The sequence below is a fragment of the Taudactylus pleione genome, unplaced genomic scaffold (assembly GCF_031769625.1).
Source record: "Taudactylus pleione unplaced genomic scaffold, aTauple2 ptg001394l, whole genome shotgun sequence".
NCBI lineage: Eukaryota > Metazoa > Chordata > Amphibia > Anura > Myobatrachidae > Taudactylus > Taudactylus pleione.
In genome coordinates this window covers 130,448-150,574 of record NW_028285794.1, presented here as the reverse complement: position 1 = coordinate 150,574, position 20,127 = coordinate 130,448, and the positions used below count along the sequence as shown (strand labels likewise).

At 47.2% G+C, this 20,127-nt stretch overlaps 2 protein-coding genes across 2 annotated transcripts in view; both read right to left on the bottom strand.

The window, feature by feature from the left end:
• LOC148442752 (tripartite motif-containing protein 3-like) overlaps positions 1 to 7,511 on the bottom strand; it is a 93,786-nt gene extending 86,275 nt beyond the window's left edge. The window contains exons 1-2 of the mRNA XM_088463531.1: positions 7,404 to 7,511; positions 2,786 to 2,928 (exon numbers count right to left, since the gene is read on the bottom strand). Coding sequence (XP_088319657.1) covers positions 2,786 to 2,898 — 113 coding nt within the window. The 5' untranslated portion in view covers positions 2,899 to 2,928; positions 7,404 to 7,511. The remainder of the gene's footprint in view (positions 1 to 2,785; positions 2,929 to 7,403) is intronic.
• LOC148442751 (uncharacterized) lies at positions 5,112 to 17,001 on the bottom strand. The gene is made up of 2 exons (XM_088463530.1): positions 16,911 to 17,001; positions 5,112 to 6,670 (listed from the first exon to the last, which is right to left on the bottom strand). Exons 1-2 carry the CDS (start codon positions 16,999 to 17,001, stop codon positions 5,181 to 5,183), a joined length of 1,581 nt encoding a protein of 526 aa, XP_088319656.1. The 3' UTR covers positions 5,112 to 5,180.
• Between the last annotated feature and the right edge of the window lie 3,126 nt (positions 17,002 to 20,127).

The following is a 20,127-nucleotide window of genomic DNA, read 5'->3' as shown; positions in this document are numbered from 1 at the left end:
TGTGTAACACCCTCCCACCAGCCACACACATTACCTGCGCCCAGTGACGGAAACCTGGGGCTGCGCTACTCTGTGGAAACACTTTAGACTTCAGTCCTTCACACATTCTGCAAAAGCTCCTCTCAACAGGCATCTTGTCATGTTCTAGGGCCACCCATTTACCCCTCTCCATTCTATTACCCCCTCCCTTTATTCTGCTCTAGCCAAATAACCCTATTCTATTATAACCGAATACCATCACTCTAATTATAATCTATTACCATCCCTGAATCAGTACACCCCTCAATTAAATTTTACCACCTCTCTACTCTACCCTACCCAATTGCCACATCTCTACTCTACCCTACCCTACCCAATTGCTACCTCTCTACCCTACCCTATTGCCACCTCTCTACTCTACCCTACCCAATTGCCACCTCTCTACTCTACCCTACCCAACCCAATTGCCACCTCTCTACTCTACCCTACCCAATTGCCACCTCTCTACTCTACCCTACCCAACCCAACTGCCACCTCTCTACTCTACCCTACCCAACCCAATTGCCACCTCTCTACCCAACCCAATTGCCACCTCTCTACCCAACCCAATTACCACCTCTCTACTCTACCCAATTGCCACCTCTCTACCCAACCCAATTACCACCTCTCTACTCTACCCAATTACCACCTCTCTACCCTACCCAATTACCACCTCTCTACTCTACCCTACCCAATTACCACCTCTCTACTCTACCCTACCCAATTACCACCTCTCTACTCTACCCTACCCAATTACCACCTCTCTACTCTACCCAATTACCACCTCTCTACTCTACCCAATTACCACCTCTCTACTCTACCCAATTACCACCTCTCTACCCTACCCAATTACCACCTCTCTACCCTACCCAACTACCACCTCTCTACCCTACCCAACTACCACCTCTCTACCCTACCCAATTACCACCTCTCTACCCTACCCAATTACCACCTCTCTACCCTACCCAATTACCACCACTCTACCCTACCCAATTACCACCTCTCTACTCTACCCTACCCAATTACCACCACTCTACCCTACCCAATTACCACCTCTCTACTCTACCCTACCCAATTACCACCTCTCTACTCTACCCTACCCAATTACCACCTCTCTACTCTACCCTACCCAATTACCACCTCTCTACTCTACCCTACCCAATTACCACCTCTCTACTCTACCCTACCCAATTACCACCTCTCTACTCTACCCTACCCAATTACCACCTCTCTACTCTACCCTACCCAATTACCACCTCTCTACCCTACCCAATTACCACCTCTCTACTCTACCCAATTACCACCTCTCTACTCTACCCAATTACCACCTCTCTACTCTACCCAATTACCACCTCTCTACCCTACCCAATTACCACCTCTCTACTCTACCCAATTACCACCTCTCTACCCTACCCAATTACCACCTCTCTACTCTACCCTACCCAATTACCACCTCTCTACCCTACCCAATTACCACCTCTCTACTCTACCCAATTACCACCTCTCTACCCTACCCTACCAAATTACCACCTCTCTATTCTATGAAAACTATTTTATCACATTAACCTACTCTACAGTTAACTAAAACTCAATTATTTTGCTCATATGCACAATCCCCCCTCTGACTGTGGCTGTGTGATTGGCTCATACAGAGCAGCGAGCGCTCCTCCCCTCTGACAGTGTGATTGGCTCATACTGAGCAGCGAGCCCTCCTCCCCTCTGACTGTGGCTGTGTGATTGGCAGAGCAGCGAGCACTCCTCCCCTCTGACTGTGGCTGTGTGATTGGCTCATACAGAACAGCGAGCGCTCCTCCCCTCTGACTGTGTGATTGGCTCATACAGAACAGCGAGCGCTCCTCCCCTCTGACTGTGGCTGTGTGATTGGCTCATACAGAGCAGCGAACGCTGCTCCCCTCTGACTGTGGCTGTGTGATTGGCTCATACAGAACAGCGAGCGCTGCTCCCCTCTGACTGTGGCTGTGTGATTGGCTCATACAGAACAGCGAGCGCTCCTCCCCTCTGACTGTGGCTGTGTGATTGGCTCATACAGAACAGCGAGCGCTCCTCCCCTCTGACTGTGGCTGTGTGATTGGCTCATACAGAGCAGCGAGCGCTCCTCCCCTCTGACTGTGGCTGTGTGATTGGCTCATACAGAGCAGCGAGCGCTCCTTCCCTCTGACTGTGGCTGTGTGATTGGCTCATACAGAACAGCGAGCGCTCCTCCCCTCTGACTGTGTGATTGGCTCATACAGAACAGCGAGCGCTCCTCCCCTCTGACTGTGGCTGTGTGATTGGCTCATACAGAACAGCGAGCGCTCCTCCCCTCTGACTGTGACTGTGTGATTGGCTCATACAGAACAGCGAGCGCTCCTCCCCTCTGACTGTGGCTGTGTGATTGGCTCATACAGAGCAGCGAGCGCTCCTCCCCTCTGACAGTGGCTGTGTGATTGGCTCATACAGAGCAGCGAGCACTCCTCCCCTCTGACTGTGGCTGTATAACTTAGCTAATAAGACTGCAGCAGCGTTTGCTCCTTCAGCCCACAAGAACGTGTCAGGGTCGTGTGGACTCCGGCAGAGCGCACAGTACAGAGTATGAGACGATATGCCACAAGTCTTCTCAGGACAGACAGGGCTTATTCAGTAAGAAGTTGCCGCTATTGATTCTCGGCAGAGTGTAAGCCCCAAATTTAAGACAGCAAGGATTCTAATAAGACAATCGGCCAAGTGAGGACCTTCCTGGCAGTGACAGGAGGAGGAGAAGTCTTACCTCTCGCAGAAGGTGTGCAGGCATGGGAGGACCTTGGGAATGTGGTAACGCTCCAAGCAGATGCTGCAGATGAGGAACTGCTTATCAATCTGACGCACCACCGGGCTCGCCATGATTACACCAAGGAGGCTCCAAACTAATACCTGACAAACAAACCATATACAACACAACATTGAAAGAAAGGTAGAGCTGGGACAGGCAGGCAGAGAGAGGGAAAGCAGAGAGGCCAGACAGAAAGGCAGGGAGAGGGAGGGAGAGCAGAGAGGCCAGACAGAAAGGCAGGGAGAGGGAGGGAGAGCAGAGAGGCCAGACAGGCAGGCAGGGAGAGGGAGGGAGAGCAGAGAGGCCAGACAGGCAGGCAGAGAGAGGGAAAGCAGAGAGGCCAGACAGGCAGGCAGAGAGAGGGAGAGCAGAGAGGCCAGACAGGCAGGCAGAGGGAGGGAGAGCAGAGAGGCCAGACAGGCAGGCAGAGGGAGGGAGAGCAAAGAGGCCAGACAGGCAGGCAGAGGGAGGGAGAGCAGAGAGGCCAGACAGGCAGGCAGAGAGAGGGAGAGCAGAGAGGCCAGACAGGCAGGCAGAGAGAGGGAGAGCAGAGAGGCCAGACAGGCAGGCAGAGGGAGGGAGAGCAGAGAGGCCAGACAGGCAGGCAGAGGGAGGGAGGGAGAGCAGAGAGGCCAGACAGGCAGGCAGAGGGAGGGAGGGAAAGCAGAGAGGCCAGACAGGCAGAGGGAGGGAAAGCAGAGAGGCCAGACAGGCAGGCAGAGAGAGGGAGAGCAGAGAGGCCAGACAGGCAGGCAGAGGGAGGGAGAGCAGAGAGGCCAGACAGGCAGGCAGAGGGAGGGAGGGAGAGCAGAGAGGCCAGACAGGCAGGCAGAGGGAGGGAGGGAAAGCAGAGAGGCCAGACAGGCAGAGGGAGGGAAAGCAGAGAGGCCAGACAGGCAGGCAGAGAGAGGGAGAGCAGAGAGGCCAGACAGGCAGGCAGAGGGAGGGAAAGCAGAGAGGCCAGACAGGCAGGCAGAGGGAGGGAAAGCAGAGAGGCCAGACAGGCAGGCAGAGGGAGGGAAAGCAGAGAGGCCAGACAGGCAGGCAGAGGGAGGGAGGGAAAGCAGAGAGGCCAGACAGGCAGGCAGAGGGAGGGAAAGCAGAGAGGCCAGACAGGCAGGCAGAGGGAGGGAGGGAAAGCAGAGAGGCCAGACAGGCAGGCAGAGGGAGGGAGGGAGAGCAGAGAGGCCAGACAGGCAGGCAGAGGGAGGGAGGGAAAGCAGAGAGGCCAGACAGGCAGAGGGAGGGAAAGCAGAGAGGCCAGACAGGCAGGCAGAGGGAGGGAAAGCAGAGAGGCCAGACAGGCAGGCAGAGGGAAAGCAGAGAGGCCAGACAGGCAGGCAGAGGGAAAGCAGAGAGGCCAGACAGGCAGGCAGAGGGAAAGCAGAGAGGCCAGACAGGCAGGCAGAGGGAAAGCAGAGAGGCCAGACAGGCAGGCAGAGGGAAAGCAGAGAGGCCAGACAGGCAGGCAGAGGGAAAGCAGAGAGGCCAGACAGGCAGGCAGAGGGAAAGCAGAGAGGCCAGACAGGCAGGCAGGCAGAGGGAGGGAAAGCAGAGAGGCCAGACAGGCAGGCAGAGGGAGGGAAAGCAGAGAGGCCAGACAAGCAGGCAGAGGGAAAGCAGAGAGGCCAGACAGGCAGGCAGAGGGAGGGAGAGCAAAGGCACCAGACAGGCAGGCAGAGGAGAGGGGACAGAACTGCAGAGAGGAGAGGGGGGAGAGAGCTGCAGAGGGGGGTTGGGACGGGAGGGGACAGAGCTGCAAAGGGAGGTGAGGCCGGGGATGGAGCTGCAGAGGGAGGGGAAAGAGCTGCAGAGGGAGGTGAGGCCGGGAGGGGGCAAAGCTGCAGAGGGGGGAGGAGGGGACAGAACTGCAGAGAGGAGAGGGGGGGAAAGAGCTGCAGAGGGGGGATGGGGCCGGGAGAGGACAGAGCTGCAGAGGGAGGGGACAGAGCTGCAGAGGGAGGGGGGGTGAGGCCAGGAGGGGACAGAGCTGCAGAGGGAGGGTGAGGCCGGGAGGGGACAGAGCTGCAGTGTGAGGGTGAGGCAGGGAGGGGACAGAGCTGCAGAGGGAGGGTGAGGCCGGGAGGGGACAGAGCTGCAGAGGGGGGAGGAGAGGGAAGGGGGGAGGAGAGGGGAAGGGGGGAGGAGAGGGGAAGGGGGGAGGAGAGGGGAAGGGACAGAAATGCAGAGAGTAGAGGGGGGCAGAGCTGTAGAGGGAGGGAAAGCAGAGAGATCAGACAGGCAGGCAGAGGGAGGGAAAGCAGAGAGGCCAGACAGAGCTGCAGAGGGAGGGGACAAAGCCGCAGAGGGAGGAGGGGGGGGAGGCCGGGGGGTACAGAGCTGCAGAGGGAGGCTAGGGAGGGGGGGGGACAGAAATGCAGAGAGTAGAGGGGGGGCATAGCTGTAGAGGGCGGGGGAGAGGCCGAGAGGGGACAGAGCTGGAGAGGGTAGAGGACAGAAATGCAGTGAGTAGAAGGGGGGGGGGCAGAGCTGCAGAGGGGGAAGGAGAGGGGAGGGGACAGAAATGCAGAGAGTAGAAGGGGGGCAAAGCTGCAGAGGGAGAGGAGGACTGGAGGGGACAGAGCTGCAGAGGGAGGGGAGGCCGGGAGGGGAGAGCCCGGTAGAGGGAGGGGAGGCCGGGAGGGGACAGAGCTGCAGAGAGGGTGGAGGCCGGGAGGGTAGAACATGGTAGAGGGAGAGGAGGCCGAGAGGGGACAGAGCTGCAGAAGGAAGGGAGGCCGGGAGGGGACAGAGCTGCAGAGAGAGGGTAGAGCTCGGTAGAGGGAGAGGAGGCCGGGATGGGACAGAGCTGCAGCGGGGGGGGTAGGACGGGAGGGGACAGAGCTGCACAGGGAGGGGAGCCAGGAGGGTAGAGCCCGGTAGAGGGAGAGGAGGGAGGAGGAGACAGAGCTGCAGAGGGAAGGGAGGCCGGGAGGGTAGAGCCCAGTAGAGGGAAAGGAGGCCGAGAGGGGACAGAGCTGCAGAGGGAGGGGAGGCCGGGAGGGGAAAGAGCTGCAGAGGGAGGGGAGGCCGGGAGGGAACAGAGCTGCAGAGGGAGGGGAGGCCGGGAGGGGACAGAGCTGCAGAGGGAGGGGAGGCCGGGTGGGGACAGAGCTGCAGAGGGAGGGTAGAGCCTGGTAGCGGGAGAGGAGGCCGGGTGGGGACAGAGCTGTAGAGGGAGGGAAGGCCGGGTGGGGACAGAGCTGCAGAGGGGGGAGGAGGCCAGGAGGGGACAGAGCTGCAGAGAGGGGGGGAGGCCGGGAGGGGACAGAGCTGCAGAGGGGGGGGGAGGCCGGGAGGGGACAGAGCTGCAGAGGGGGGGGGAGGCCGGGAGGGGACAGACAGAGGCCAGACAGGCAGGCAGAGGGAGGGAGAGCAGAGAGGCCAGACAGGCAGGCAGAGGAGAGGGGACAGAACTGCAGAGAGGAGAGGGGGAAGAGAGCTGCAGAGGGGGGATGGGGCCGGGAGGGGACAGAGCTGCAGAGGGAGGGGGGGTGAGGCCAGGAGGGGACAGAGCTGCAGAGGGAGGGTGAGGCCGGGAGGGGACAGAGCTGCAGTGTGAGGGTGAGGCAGGGAGGGGACAGAGCTGCAGAGGGAGGGTGAGGCCGGGAGGGGACAGAGCTGCAGAGGGGGGAGGAGAGGGAAGGGGGGAGGAGAGGGGAAGGGGGGAGGAGAGGGGAAGGGGGGAGGAGAGGGGAAGGGACAGAAATGCAGAGAGTAGAGGGGGGCAGAGCTGTAGAGGGAGGGAAAGCAGAGAGATCAGACAGGCAGGCAGAGGGAGGGGACAAAGCCGCAGAGGGAGGAGGGGGGGGAGGCCGGGGGGTACAGAGCTGCAGAGGGAGGCTAGGGAGGGGGGGGGACAGAAATGCAGAGAGTAGAGGGCGGGGGAGAGGCCGAGAGGGGACAGAGCTGGAGAGGGTAGAGGACAGAAATGCAGTGAGTAGAAGGGGGGGGGGCAGAGCTGCAGAGGGGGAAGGAGAGGGGAGGGGACAGAAATGCAGAGAGTAGAAGGGGGGGGGGGCAAAGCTGCAGAGGGAGAGGAGGACTGGAGGGGACAGAGCTGCAGAGGGAGGGGAGGCCGGGAGGGGAGAGCCCGGTAGAGGGAGGGGAGGCCGGGAGGGGACAGAGCTGCAGAGGGGGGAGGAGAGGGGAAGGGACAGAAATGCAGAGAGTAGAAGGGGGGGGGGGCAGAGCTGCAGAGGGAGAGGAGGCCGGGAGGGGACAGAGCTGCAGAGAGGGTGGAGGCCGGGAGGGTAGAACATGGTAGAGGGAGAGGAGGCCGAGAGGGGACAGAGCTGCAGAGGGAGGGGAGGCCGGGTGGGAACAGAGCTGCAGAGAGGGGGGGAGGCCGGGAGGGTAGAGCCCGGTAGAGGGAGGGGGAGGCCGGGAGGGTAGAGGCCGGTAGAGGGAGGGGGAGGCCGGTAGAGGGAGGGGGAGGCCGGGAGGGTAGAGGCCGGTAGAGGGAGGGGGAGGCCGGTAGAGGGAGGGGGAGGCCGGGAGGGTAGAGGCAGAGGGGAGACCGGGGAGGACAGCGGGCGGTGCGGGGGTTGGAGGGCGCCGGCCCCGGGTCACTCACTGTCAGGCCGCTGTCTGTATCTCAGTCCCGGAGGCCGCAGCTTCCTTCTCCCCGGCTGCCATTGTACGAGGAACAGCTGAGTCTGACGTCACCGGCCCCGCCCACCCTGACGTCACTGTGACGTATACAGTACTCTGTGTAGTACATTACTGCAACACTATATATATCCATATACACAGGCTACATTACACATTAATCCACAGGCACCAGTGTATATATATTACATTGTACATAGTATTATTATTACATATTACATGGTACATAGTGTTATTATTACATATTACATTGTACATAGTGTTATTATTACATATTACATTGTACATAGTGTTATTATTACATATTACATTGTACATAGTGTTATTATTACATTGTACATAGTATTATTATTATTACATATTACATTGTACATAGTGTTATTATTACATATTACATTGTACATAGTGTTATTATTACATATTACATTGTACATAGTGTTATTATTACATATTACATTGTACATAGTGTTATTATTACATATTACATTGTACATAGTATTATTATTACATATTACATTGTACATAGTGTTATTATTACATATTACATTGTACATAGTGTTATTATTACATATTACATGGTACATAGTGTTATTATTACATATTACATGGTACATAGTATCATTATTACATATTACATGGTACATAGTATTATTATTACATATTACATTGTACATAGTATCATTATTACATATTACATTGTACATAGTATCATTATTACATATTACATGGTACATAGTGTTATTATTACATATTACATTGTACATAGTATCATTATTACATATTACATGGTACATAGTGTTATTATTACATATTACATTGTACATAGTATCATTATTACATATTACATTGTACATAGTATTATTACATATTACATTGTACATAGTATCATTATTACATATTACATTGTACATAGTGTTATTATTACATATTACATTGTACATAGTATCATTATTACATATTACATTGTACATAGTATTATTATTACATATTACATGGTACATAGTATCATTATTACATATTACATGGTACATAGTGTTATTATTACATATTACATGGTACATAGTGTTATTATTACATATTACATTGTACATAGTGTTATTATTACATATTACATGGTACATAGTGTTATTATTACATATTACATGGTACATAGTGTTATTATTACATATTACATTGTACATAGTGTTATTATTACATATTACATTGTACATAGTATCATTATTATATATTACATTGTACATAGTATCATTATTATATATTACATTGTACATAGTATTATTACATATTACATTGTACATAGTATCATTATTACATTGTACATAGTATTATTATTACATATTACATTGTACATAGTGTTATTATTACCTATTACATTGTACATAGTATCATTATTACATTGTACATAGTATTATTACATATTACATTGTACATAGTGTTCTTATTACATATTACATGGTACATAGTGTTATTATTACATATTACATGGTACATAGTATTATTATTACATTGTACATAGTATTATTATTATTATTACATATTACATTGTACATAGTATTATTACATATTACATTGTACATAGTATTATTATTACATATTACATTGTACATAGTATCATTATTACATTGTACATAGTGTTATTATTACATATTACATTGTACATAGTGTTATTACATATTACATTGTTCATAGTATTATTACATATTACATAGTGCATAGTATTATTATTACATTGTACATAGTATTATTACATATTACATTGTACATAGTATTATTATTATTATGTATTACATTGTATATAGTATTATTACTTATTACATTGTACATAGTATTATTATTACATATTACATTGTGCATATGCATAGTATTATTACATATTACATTGTACATAGTATTATTATTACATATTACATTGTACATAGTGTTATTACATATTACATTGTACATTGTATTATTATTACATATTACATTGTACATAGTATTATTACATATTACATTATACATAGTGTTATTACATATTACATTATACATAGTATTATTATTACATATTACATTGTACATAGTATTATTATTGCATATTACATAGTATTATTATTACATATTACATTGTACATAATATTATTATTACATATTACAGTGTACATATTATTATTATTACATATTACATTGTACATAGTGATATTACATATTTCATTGTACATAGTACTATTATTACATGTTACATTGTACATAGTATTATTACATATTACATTGTACATAGTATTATTATTACGTATTACAGTGTACATATATTATTATTACGTATTACATTATGCATAATATTACATATTACATTGTACATATTACATAGTTCATAGTATTATTATTACATTGTACATAGTATTATTACATATTACATATTACATTGTACATAGTATTATTATTATGTATTACATTGTATATAGTTTTATTACATATTACATTGTACATAGTATTATTATTACATTTTACATTATGCATAGTATTTTTACATATTACATTGTACATTGTATTATTACATATTACATTGTTTATAGTATTATTACATATTACATTGTACATAGTATTATTATTACATATTACATTGTACATAGTATTATTACATATTACATTGTACATAGTATTATTATTACATATTACATTGTGCATAGTATTATTACATATTACATTGTGCATAGTATTATTATTACATGTTACATTGTACATAGTATTATAACATGTTACATTGTACATAGTATTATTACATATTACATTGTGCATACTATTATTACTTGTTACATTGTACATAGTATTATTACATATTACATTGTACATAGAATTATTACATATTATAGTAGTATTTCAAGAACCTCATCTCCTCTCAGTCCTCAAATCCCCAACGTCTCTTCACCACCTTCAACTCCCTCCTCTGCCCACCCCCTCCTCGCTCTCTGCCCTTGACTTTGCTACCTACTTCACATCTAAAATTGACTCCATACGTCAGGACATCATATCCCACCAGTCCCCCTGCTATCCACCTCCTCTCCTCCCAGATCACCCCTCTACTTCCATTTTACCGACTCTAACTTTCTTCTCCCTTGTATCTGGAGAGGAAGTCATTTCCCTCATCCAGTCCCCCCCATTCCACCTCCCCCCTTGACCCTATCCCTTCACGTCTCCTCCGCTACCTCTCTCCTTCTGCCTGCTCCCATCTTGCCCACCTCCTTACTCTCTCCCTATCATCAGGCACTGTCCCGTCTGAATTCAAGAATGCCCTTGTCTCCCCCATACTAAAAAAACCTTCCCTTGATCCTAACACTCTCTCCAACTACCGTCCCATCTCTCCTCCTCCATTTTACCTCCAAGCTTCTTGATCGTGTTGTTTACAACCGCCTTACCACCTTTCTTTCCTCCCACTCCCTCCTTGACCATTTTCAGTCTGGCTTCCGTTCTGTCCACTCCACTGAAACAGCCCTCAAAACAGTCAGCAATGACCTCCATGCTGCTAAATCCAAGGGCCACTACTCTCTGCTCATTCTCCTTGACCTTTCTGCTGCTTTCGACACTGTGGACCACCCTCTCCTTCTGCAAATCCTTCACTCCCTTGGTCTACGTGACACTGCCCTCTCCTGGCTATCCTCCTACCTCTATGACTGATCCTTCTCTGTCTCCTCTCTTGACTCCTTTTCTCCCCCACAGCCTCTTGCAGTAGGTGTTCCTCAAGGTTCTATACTTGGACCTCTCCTTTTCTTACTCTATACATCCTCACTAGGTGAACTCATCAGCTCTTTTGACCTCCATTATCATCTCTATGCTGATGATACTCAGATCTACCTTTCCTCCACTGACCTCTCTCCTCTCTCCTCACTCATGTCTCCAACTGTCTCTCTGCTATTTCTTCCTGGATGTCCCAGCGATTTCTTAAACTTAATATGTCTAAGACTGAGCTAATCATCTTCCCTCCCCCCTACATAACCTCACTTCCCACAATTTCCTTATCAATTGATGGCACAACTATCTCCTCTAGCCCCAAAGTGCGCTATCTTGGAGTTATCCTGGACTCCTCCCTCTCCTTCAAACCACATATCCAGAATCTCTCACAGTCCTGTCGTTTTCATCTTAAAAATATTTCCAAGATTAGACCCTTTCTCACCCAGGATGCCACTAAAACACTCATTGGTCATCTCCAGATTGGACTACTGTAACCTTCTCCTATCTGGCCTCCCCAAATCCCCTCTCCAGTCTGTCCTCAATGCTGCTGCTTGGCTCATCTTCCTCTCAAAATGCTCTGCATCTGCCTCCCCTCTCCTACAAGCCCTCCACTGGCTCCCCTTCCCTTTTAGAACCAAATTTAAGGTTCTCACACTAACTTACAAAGCCCTCACCCAATCTTCCCCCATATACATCTCTGATCTCATCTCCCTTCACTCTCCTGTCCGCCCTCTTCGTTCAACAAATGCACGCCGCCTCTCATGCCAATTGATTACTTCCTCCCACTCCCGCCTACAAGATTTTGCCCACGCTGCTCCCCACCTTTGGAACTCTCTCCCGCTTCCCATCAGACTCTCCACCTCTCTCCAATCCTTCAAACGTGCTCTCAAGACCCACTATTTCATCAAAGCCTTCCAGCTCTCATCTTAACTTGCTGCTACATACTCCTCTCTCCCTGTCTACCCCTTCTGTTTCACCCCTGTCTGTCTGACCCTCCACCTTAGAATGTAAGCTCCTATGAGCAGGGCCCTCTACCCTCTTGTGCATCTCCTTACTATACCTTCATCTACTTCTTACTCTCTACCAGGGCACCTAACACTTGATTGCTTTGCATTGTTGCTTATCTGGGTGTTATGGTTGTGAATGTAGCATTGTATATTATCTATGTCCTGTAATGTATTGTACTGTACTGTAAGTCACTGTAAATCAACCTATTTGTTTATGTACTTTGTAAGGCGCTGCGGAACACTTGTAGCGCCATATAAATAAACGATAATAATAATAATCTACTTCTTACTCTCTACCAGGGCACCTAACACTGCTTTGCATTGTTGCTTATCTGTGTGTTATGGTCATGAATGTACCATTGTATATTATCCTTGTCCTGTATTGTATTGTATTGTAAGTCACTGTAAATCAATCTATTTATGTACTTTGTAAGGCGCTGCGGAACACTTGTAGCGCCATATAAATAAACGATAATAATAATACATAGTATTATTATTACATATTACATTGTATATAGTATTATTACATATTACATTACACATACTACATAGTATAATTATTACATATTACATTGTACATAGTATCATTATTACATATTACATAGTGCATTGTATTATTATTACATATTATATTGTAAATAGTATTATTATTACATATTACACAGTATTATTACATGTTACATTCAACATAGTATTATTATTACATATAACATTCTACATAGTATAATTTTTTTTTTTTTTACAAAATTTATTTTGAATTTTACATAGATAAAAAATACAACAATATGTGCATGAACAAGAAAAATATTTGACATATTCCAGAGACAAAAATATAGGATAATAAAGTATCCAAAAGACATATATAGCAATAAACCAATCTGGAAACAGATTAAACATAAAAAAATAAAGATTGCTATATATCATAGCACATATTCAAAATAGACTGTCAATAATGATACAAAATACAAAAGAGAACAAGTACGAAAGAGAAAAACGTGCATAAGAGAGAAGGGAGAAATGAATAGAAAAGACAAGGAAGAAAACGAGGAAGAATAAGATGGGGGATAGGGTGAGTGGGAAAGAGCCGAATCCGGGTCTATTTTGTATACTGGAAAAACTTAATAAAAGTCGCCATCGTAAAACGGAGAAAAAAAATCAACAAATGACTAATATAAATTAATTATGAACATTAGAGTAGGAGTTTGAAAAGCCTGAGGGCAGGGTTCCATGTGGTGTGGTGTTATTATATAGGAACCAGTCACCCCAAATTATGAGAAACTTATGGGAGGTGTTGTGGAGATAAGCTGATATTTTCTCTATGGCTGCCATGTGCCAAATTTTATTTATGAGTTGTTGGCGAGGAGGAGGGTAAATATCTTTCCAATGTCTTCAATTAGACATCGAGCTGCATTCCAAATATGTGAGGAGAGCTTATCAGCATGTTTATTAAGGCCCTCAAGTGGACAGCCAAGGAGGAAAGACCAGGGAGACTTAATCAGTGGTATTTTAAAAATTTCCGAGAGGAGACTGGTAACCCCGTCCCAGAATTGGACTATTTTAGGGCATGACCACCATATGTGTATGAAAGTAGCTATTTCACTACACCCTCTCCAACATTGATCAGAGGCCAAATGATACATTTTGTGCAAACGGGCAGGTACCAGGTACCATCTATAATACACCTTGTAGGCATTTTTCTTAATTAAGGAAGAAATAGAGGACTTAGACACCCTCTCCCGCACCACAGATCATGTGTCCTCATCAGGTGGGCTCCCTAAATCTTTTTCCCACTGAAGTTCATGATTTGGCGTATCTGGGAGTTTAACAGAGAGCAAAAAGTTATAAATAACAGAGATAATACCTTTCATGAGAGGGTTACGGAGACACAAAGACTCAAATGACATTAAAGATCTATCAATTGAATTATGGGGGAGGGAATTGATAAAATGTCGAACTTGAATATAAGTAAAAGTGTTGATAGAAGATATGTTGAATTTATTTTGTATGGAACCCAGAGAGGCGCACCCACCCGAGTTGAGGATATCAGATACCACCCTAACCCCACCTTTAATCCATGGCGAGAACGGGCGAGGTTGAAACCCGGGGAAAACGCCTGTTTAAACCATATAGGAGTAATGGGATGGGTAGGAGGTAATATTATAGTGAGATGTACAGTGATCCCAAATGGAGCATGTAAAAGAAATAACCGGATGTAAGCGAACAGATTGAGGTCTGTCAGGTGCAGATAAACCTACTATAGTGGACATAAAAGGGATATCGCAGGCATTAGCCTCGACTTCTACCCACCTAGGTACTGGGAGGAAGCAAACCAAGCTATTGCCTGGCTTACATGGGTAGCGTAGTAATAGAGGTTAACATCAGGAAACCCATTGCCACCATTGGTAATGGGGCGACAGAGAGTGAGAAAACTGATACGGGGAGGCTTGGATTTCCATACAAATTGAACAAACCACCTGTGTAATTGCAATAAAGTCGAAATGGGAACAACAACAGGGAGGGTCTGAAAAAGGTAGAGTAGTCTAGGCACGAGGTTCATCTTAACTGCCACTATTCTACCTAACCAGGAAATAATTAGATCACGCCAACGGAGGAGGTATAGCTTAATAGTTTTGAGCAGAGGGGGAAAATTTGCAGAGAATAGGGTGTCATATCTGCTTGTTATATAGACTCCTAGATATTTCATTTTAGAGGGGTGCCAGGCAAAGTTATAATTGTGACGCAGGAGATCCAAGGCCATGGGTGCTATATTGAGTGCAAGAGATTCAGTTTTAGAAAGGTTGATCTAGTAGCCCGAGAGAGAGCCGTATTCAGACAAAACTTGAAAGAGTTTCGGTAGAGACGTGTGGGGAGAGTTAAAGTAAGAAGAACGTCATCGGCAAAAAGGGACACTTTATATTCTGCCTTTCCTAGTACGGTACCTCTAATATCTGAATTAAGGCCAATTTGAGCTGCAAGGGGTTCAATAACCAAAGCAAAGATCAGGGGTGACAAAGGGCACCCCTGTCTAGTGCCATTGGTTATGAGGAAGGGGGACGAGAGAAAACCATTCACGGAGACCCTAGCTGAAGGGGTAGTGTATAGGGCCTGGATGCCCTGGAGAAAATTACCACCTAAGCCAAAGGCCCTCAGTGTTGGCCTATCTCCCCGGAAAAGCCAACTTGATCGTTATGAACTAGGCTGGGTAATATGGAGTTCAGGCGGTTTGCAAGTATCTTAGCATAAAGCTTAGCATCAGTGTTCAACAGCGAGATAGGTCTATAGTAGGCACAGTTGGAGTGTTCCTTTCCCTCTTTGGGAATGACAATAATCCTAGCTTCTAGGGCCTCCTTGGAGAAAGAGCCTCCTGACATCACACCTTAGCAAGATAAGGGGAAAGTAAGGAGTTAAAGGATTTATAATATGTGGCCGTAAAGCCATCTGGGCTAGGGGCTTTATTGGCCTAAAGGTTCTTTATCACTTCTGAGATCTCCTGCGCCTCAACTTCAACACTTAGGGATTCAAGAGCTGAGGAAGATAGTTTAGGTAAATTACAGCTGGTTAAAAAATTTTGTATAGAGTCCTCAGTAGGGAGAGAATTATCCAAAGAAGATGAGAGATTATAAAGTTTATTATAAACTTCAGTGATACATAAGGGATCTCTAAGAGTCGCCTGTGCGAGAGTTAATCATCAGAACAATGTTCTGTGAGAGTTTAGATCGCAATCTATCAGCTTTATCCCCTTTTTCATAAAATGTTTGATTAAGCCATTTAAGAGAAGTCTCAGCTTTTGCTGTAAGAAGGAGGCCTAGTTCTCCTCTGACAGCCACAAGTTTATGATAATCATCCGCTGTGCATGAGGCTTTATGGATTCTATCTAATTGGGCAATGAGGTCCATGAGTTCAATAAGCCTCTTAGTCCTAGTCTTCCTGGCAAAAGCCGCTGACTTAATCAGGGATCCCCGGACCACGGCCTTATGGGCATCCCAGAGGAGCTGTGAAGAGACAGTAGGACTGATTTCAGAGAGAAATACTCTGTAATCTCAGAGGTCAACTGTGATCGCAGGGCCGGATTTACAAGGAGCCTATCATTAAAGCGCCAAAGATAAGAATGATTACGAGGAAAAGGAGATTCAATATCTACTGTGAATGGGGAGTGGTCTGACCAGGTGCTGGGATGAATACTGACATCTAATATTAACTGCGCAGGGTCAATACCAAGAAAATCATGTCCAGTCTAGTGTGGACATCGTGAACAGGTGAGTAAAAGGTAAAGTCCTTAGCAGTTGGCTCTTTTACGCGCCATGCATCAAATAGGAGGTGTTGAGAAAGAAATTGTTGTAAAGCATCTGAGTTAGCACGGATAGAGCTAACAGACGAGCGTGGGGGAGGTTTAGATCTATCAAGACGAGAATCTAAGGTAGTGTTAAAATCACCTGCCACGACCACTATACCTCCTCTATGTTGGGACAACAACGAACTTAGAGTGCGAAAAAAACGTGGCTGGGCAGAATTGGGGGTGTAGACATTAACAAACGTAAAAAGGGTACTATCTAATTCCCCAACCAAAAGAAGATAGCGTCCCTCTGGGTCCCGAATGACTGAGGAGGGAACAAAGGTGACACGACGAGAGGATAGTATAGAAACACCCTTCTTTTTACGAGTAGGGTCACATGCATGATAAGTGGAGGGGAAGTATTTAGATTTAAGTTCGGGGTGATGAGTACCAGCGAAATGGGCCTCCTGTAACAATATAATATCACCTTGAAGTTGGCGGAGAGTGTGAAATAGGGTGGATCGACGTTGCGGGCTGTTTAGACCTCTAACGTTAAATGTTAGCAATTTGGTAGTCATGGAGGAGTATAGAGAGTGACGAGCAAAGAAATGGTCAAAAGAGAATAGGCGAGTAATAAACCAAAGAGAGGAGAGGAAAAGGAGGAAAGAGAGGGTGAGGAACGGGGAAGGCCCCGTCCTTATGGTCGGACCCACGGAAGAAGTTGGCTAAGAAGCCTAAAGCGTCCGAGGCCAGTCATTATGACCACACGGGGGTGAGTGGACAACAATGCCAAGGGGGGAGCTCTATGTTAGAGGGATACAATAAAGGAGACGACAAGCTCCAGGTGTGAACTAATAGTAAAAACAATACAAGAAAAGAAGTTACTTAAAGGGAGAAGAGGGGACATGTATGTAGGTTAGGGAAGGAATTAGGCAATGCAACCTCCATAGAAAGGATAGTGAAAAGGGGACAGTTACCATGTTAAGTAAACATCGAGCGTGTTAAGGTTTAGTATAAAATACAGTAAAACTGAATTTAGCATATCACAGTGATAACATCAGGATATATAAAGCAACTAGTATCAGAACTATACATTGCCCTACTGTCTATTTTAATAATTTAAATAATACGAGGAAAGACATTGGGCGGACCAGGTCAGTAAAATAGTCAACACCTAAAATGGGAGGACAAATTGGTGACCTGTGGAGTTAGAAAAAGTTGCAAAGATAGTGGGACAACTGGGGGTACACTAAGAGTGAAATGGAAACATTGTACAGAGCATTACACAGTATAATGTAACCAAATATTAATTTGAAACTAAGATCAGTATCAGTAAGAGAAACAATTGAACATTATCAAAAATAATCCAATAAAGGGACCTAGGGCCTGATTCAGAGGCGGACGCTCTGACAGAGCGCTTGCTCTGAATCAGGGCCGTCCTTCCTGATTTTTAGAGCGTCCTCCTGGCCGCTCGCATAGCTGTGGGTGACCACCCACAGCTATAGCGAGCGGCCAGGAAGATGGTTGCAATGGTCAAGACCATCGTGACCATCGGGCTTGCGACGAGACCCTTGTGGTAGGGTCTCGTTGCCGCAAGCCCTGGAGTGCTTTCGGCTCAAACAGAGCCGAATTCTCTCCCACTGACATCACTCGTGATGTCAGTGGGGCCGGCCCCAGACGGTAGGCGTTCCCATGGGAACGCCTCCGTCTGGGCAGCCACGCCCCCAGCACGCCCACCAAAGGGGGAGTGCTGTCACTCAACATCGACAGCACGTCCCCTTTGGTACGAGACCCGGAGCAATGGTTTGCCCATCGCTATCTGGGTCTCGCGCATGCGCACGACGGAGCTGGCTCCGTCATGCGCACTGGGCCACCATCGACCCGCTTGCGAGCGCTCAGCGCTCGCGAGCAGGTCTGAATCAGGCCCCTAGTTCCCACATAGGGAAAAATATTAAATGACAAAGAGGGGGATCAGTAGGTAAATTAGGTCACTACAGCAGAATGAGGACTAGCGCCAACTGTGCGCCAGACGTTCTTCGGAGCTTGTTGAGAGAAGGACCTCACACCAGTTTCCGGAGGGCCAGCGGCCTTTGAGGATGAGGGCCTCGCATCATCCTTGGGAGGGCCATTCGTGGCAGGAGGTGAAAGATGCAATTGTGAGAGCAGATGTAAGGCCTCGTCTGGGGACCTTGCTGAAAGAAGCTTGCCATCTGCTCAAATCTGTAAACTGAAGGGGAAGCCCCAGTGATAGCGGATGTTAACGTAGTATTTTGGTGATATCTTTCATTTCACGTCTCTTAGCAAGAGTAAGAGGGGAGAGGTCCTGAAAGATCGAAAGGTTGGCACCCTCAAAGGCAATGTCGGGAGAATGCCTGGCCTGGGAGTAGACCTGGTCTTTTGCCTTGAAGTAGTGGAATCTAAGTATTACTTCTCTTGGTGAGTCCGAAGCTTGGGAGCGAGGCTGAAGGGCCCAGTGGGCTTGGTCGAGGAGGAGCATATCATCCGAAATGGAAGGGGCAAGGGAGCGGAAGAGACATAAAAGGTAATCCTCAAGATGGGTAGTCTCCACAGATTCAGGGATATTTCGGATCCGGAGATAATTTTTACGTCCCCTGTTATCAAGGTCTTCTTGTTTGTCAGCAATCAACACAAGGTCCCGAGTTAGTTGGATATTGTCCTGTTCAGACATCTGTTGGAAACTAATGATCTCTTCTTGTTTCCTCTCAAGAGCATCTACACGCGAACCTAGGCCGGTGACCTCTGCTTGTAGGCGGGAGAGAGCTTTGTGGACCTCATAATGAATAGCCTGATGGAAGCTTCGCATCTCAGCTAGGATAGCAGCGATATCTGCTTTGGTAGATGGGGCCGCCGAATCTTCCACTTCTGAATCCACCTCAGAAACATCGCCTAATGACGCAGTAGAGGGCGGTTTCTGAGAGTCGCTTGCTTGGGCTGCTTTAAAGTAGGATACAAGGCCTTGAGAACCTGATTTCTTGTGCCTACTAGGCATAGTGGCGGTTGAGGTCAGAAAGAAAATATATATGTATGTATATTAAAACGTAGAAAGGTGTAGGGGAGAGTTGTAATTTCTTATCAGCGAGGCACACCTGGAACTTGAATGGGATGAGTTAACCCACTGTAAGGAAAAACTACAAATATCTAGTACTGTAGTAACAAAGTCGTTAGGCCATATAGTATAATGTGTGGCCACACCCTATAGGCCACGCAGCTGTAACATATGAAAATTCAATCCCACTAATATCAAAGGCAATATTTGCAGTAGTGTAAGTGTGCAGTTGGGATGTAAATATATGCAGTGGCCACCAGATGGAGATCCAGCACTGGTAGAGGAGGAACAGTCAAGCCGGAGCTAGGGATACCTGTAATCTAGAACCACGCAGAAGGGGCATGCAGGTACTTGGGAGAAAAAGGGGTTGACAGTGCTCTCCGGGGGGTCCAATTCACTGGACAAGCAAGTCAGCCGATGGCAGTGTGGAGTCTTGTCAACTGTAGTCCCTTGCGGTGTGGTTCCGGATGCAGGAATAGCCAGAACAATGGAAGCCAGTGAGGCTGCTGTATCAGTGGGAGGCAGCGGTTCTATAGGGAGAGGATGTGGTCATGTGTCGGCTGCGGGACCCGCTGCAGAGTGAGAGGTGGTGCAGCCGCAATCGGGTACTGGACGAGCCGCCTTATCAGTGAGAGGC